Source organism: Borostomias antarcticus (genome assembly GCF_949987555.1).
Source record: "Borostomias antarcticus genome assembly, chromosome: 3".
Classification (NCBI taxonomy): domain Eukaryota; kingdom Metazoa; phylum Chordata; class Actinopteri; order Stomiiformes; family Stomiidae; genus Borostomias; species Borostomias antarcticus.
The window spans coordinates 1,379,207-1,382,641 of NC_140236.1; the positions used below are offsets into that span (position 1 = coordinate 1,379,207).

Here is a 3,435-nt window from a genome sequence, read left to right on the forward strand (position 1 = left end):
GTGGTCCTCATCCATCAGGTACTTCCCCAGGCTGCTGCTCATCCCTCCGGTGGTGCCGTTGCCGTTCTTGGCGTAGTCCAGGTCCCGGTTGATGTCCACGCCCGTGTGGTTGGCGATGCAGTTGAGCTTCTTGTCGTACATGTCGTCCAGGGGCTTCTGCTCGTCCTCCACGGGGGGCTTCTTCAGGACGCTGGCGGCTTTGGCCTTGAACCAGGCGATGCCCTTCTTGATTCGGATGACGGAGATCTGGAGGTTGTTGAGCTCGCCGTCGTCGTCCGTGGCGGCCAGGTTGTCCGCTGAGAAGGAGCTCAGCAGCAAGGCAAGGAAGAGGTTCAGCACCTAGCGAGACCAGACACAGGGAATTACACATATATACTCTATACACACAGGGAATTACACATATATACTATATACACACAGGGAATTACACATATATACTCTATACACACAGGGAATTACACATATATACTCTATACACACAGCTATACACATATATACTCTATACACACAGTTATACACATATATACTCTATACACACAGGGAATTACACATATATACTCTATACACACAGGGAATTACACATATATACTCTATACACACAGTTATACACATATATACTCTATACACACAGGGAATTACACATATATACTCTATACACACAGGGAATTACACATATATACTCTATACACACAGGGAATTACACATATATACTCTATACACACAGCTATACACATATATACTCTAAACACACAGCTATACACATATATACTCTAAACACACAGCTATACACATATATACTCTATACACACAGTTATACACGTATATACTCTATACACAGTTATACACGTATACACGTGTGACCAGGTCTCTCTTGAGAATGCCACCCTGTGTCTAGATGGGATGTACCTGTCTAAAAAAGGTTTAAATAAAAAAATATATACGCAAAACCCAAACCCTAAACCGGACCCTAGCGAGCCTATACGACACAAACAGAAAATTACACATATAGATGTATATTACATGTATATTACATGATCTGTTTATTGTTAATCTGTTATTAATTAATCTAATTAATCACATATTACATTCTACTGGCAGACGAGTAAAGCATTTAATAGACATTACAAAAGGTGGCTTTAGTAGTAAATTATTAGTTGCAATATCTTTTTATGTGTAAGGCTATCAGTCAATCTGAGCAACATATTTGCCAGTACGTCTACAGATCTACGAAGCTAGTGCTCTTGATGGGGCTTGATGGGGGCTTGATGGGGCTTGATGGGGCTTGATGGGGGCTTGATGGGGGCTTGATGGGGCTTGATGGGGCTTGATGGGGCTTGATGGGGCTTGATGGGGGCTTGATGGGGGTTGATGGGGCTTGATGGGGCTTGATGGGGCTTGATGGGGCTTGATGGGGCTTGATGGGGGCTTGATGGGGGCTTGATGGGGGTTGATGGGGGTTGATGGGGGCTTGATGGGGCTTGATGGGGGCTTGATGGGGGCTTGATGGGGGCTTGATGGGGGCTTGATGGGGGCTTGATGGGGCTTGATGGGGCTTGATGGGGCTTGATGGGGGCTTGATGGGGCTTGATGGGGGTTGATGGAGGCTTGATGGGGCTTGATGGGGGCTTGATGGGGCTTGATGGGGTCTTGATGGGGGGATTGATGGGGGTTGATGGGGGATTGATGGGGGTTGATGGGGGCTTGATGGGGCTTGATGGGGGCTTGATGGGGCTTGATGGGGGCTTGATGGGGCTTGATGGGGCTTGATGGGGCTTGATGGGGCTTGATGGGGCTTGATGGGGCTTGATGGGGGGCTTGATGGGGCTTGATGGGGCTTGATGGGGCTTGATGGGGGCTTGATGGGGCTTGATGGGGGCTTGATGGGGGCTTGATGGGGGGCTTGATGGGGGCTTGATGGGGCTTGATGGGGCTTGATGGGGCTTGATGGGGGCTTGATGGGGGCTTGATGGGGGCTTGATGGGGGGCTTGATGGGGGCTTGATGGGGGCTTGATGGGGCTTGATGGGGCTTGATGGGGGCTTGATGGGGGCTTGATGGGGGCTTGATGGGGGCTTGATGAGGGCTTGATGGGGCTTGATGGGGGCTTGATGGGGGCTTGATGGGGGCTTGATGGGGGCTTGATGGGGGCTTGATGGGGGCTTGATGGGGCTTGATGGGGGCTTGATGGGGCTTGATGGGGCTTGATGGGGGCTTGATGGGGCTTGATGGGGGCTTGATGGGGCTTGATGGGGGCTTGATGGGGCTTGATGGGGCTTGATGGGGCTTGATGGGCTTGATGGGGCTTGATGGGGGCTTGATGGGGCTTGATGGGGGGCTTGATGGGGCTTGATGGGGCTTGATGGGGGTTGATGAGGGCTTGATGGGGCTTGATGGGGGCTTGATGGGGGCTTGATGGGGGCTTGATGGGGCTTGATGGGGGCTTGATGGGGCTTGATGGGGGCTTGATGGGGGCTTGATGGGGGCTTGATGGGGCTTGATGGGGCTTGATGGGGCTTGATGGGGGCTCTGTGTTGGAGGATGTAATTTGCAGCGTGTCCATTAAGCTCTTGACTTCTGCCATAGCAACTGATCTGCAGTCCAAAGCAATTCATTTTGCGACCCGAGTTTGTCAATTTTTCTGAGGTACACTTAGCCTACTCATTCTGTGCTGCCTGATAATTAGCATTACTATTACATTGTTTTTATAAGTATACACACACACACACAACCCTTTATACGCACACACACATAACTGACTTAAACTCCATTCACCAGTGATCTACAAACAAACGCATAAAGACCGTATAACCCCCTCTAACCTCTCCAGCGCGATTACCACCGTTCACATCCTGGTTACCACCGTTCACATCCTGGTTACACCGTTCACATCCTGGTTACCACCGTTCACATCCTGGTCCCCCCGAAAACCCCGCGTCGTCCCCGGTCCCAACACTCACCACCAGGTTACCGATGACCATGACCATCATGAAGACGATGAGGCACATGCCCTGGCCGGCCACCTCCATGCAGTCCCACATGGTCTCGATCCACTCCCCGCACAGCACGCGGAACACGATGAGGAAGGAGTGGAAGAAGTCGTTCATGTGCCAGCGCGGGAGCTCGCAGTCCCGGTCGATCTTACACACACAGTCCTTGTAGCTCTTGCCGAACAGCTGCATGCCGACCACGGCGAAGATGAACACGATGATGGCCAGGACGAGGGTCAGGTTGCCCAGGGCGCCCACGGAGTTACCGATGATCTTGATCAGCATGTTGAGGGTGGGCCCACGACTTGGCCAGCTTGAACACTCTCAACTGAGGGGGACGGAGAGGGGGAGGGAGAGAGAGAGAGAGAGAGGGGGGGGGGGAGGGAGAGAGAGAGAGAGAGAGAGAGAGGGGAGAGAGAGGGAGAGAGAGAGAGAGAGAGAGAGAGGGA

At 51.8% G+C, this 3,435-nt stretch overlaps 1 protein-coding gene across 1 annotated transcript in view; it reads right to left on the bottom strand.

Moving 5' to 3' along the window:
* LOC311329945 (sodium channel protein type 8 subunit alpha-like) overlaps nucleotides 1-3,435 on the bottom strand; it is a gene marked incomplete at both ends in the record, with an annotated part of 52,148 nt that overhangs the window by 23,108 nt on the left and 25,605 nt on the right. The window contains 3 exon segments of the mRNA XM_084461897.1: nucleotides 1-339; nucleotides 2,957-3,283; nucleotides 3,285-3,314. The exon segment at nucleotides 1-339 is cut by the window's left edge and continues 123 nt beyond it. Of these exon segments, the coding sequence (XP_084318023.1) occupies nucleotides 1-339; nucleotides 2,957-3,283; nucleotides 3,285-3,314 (696 nt within the window).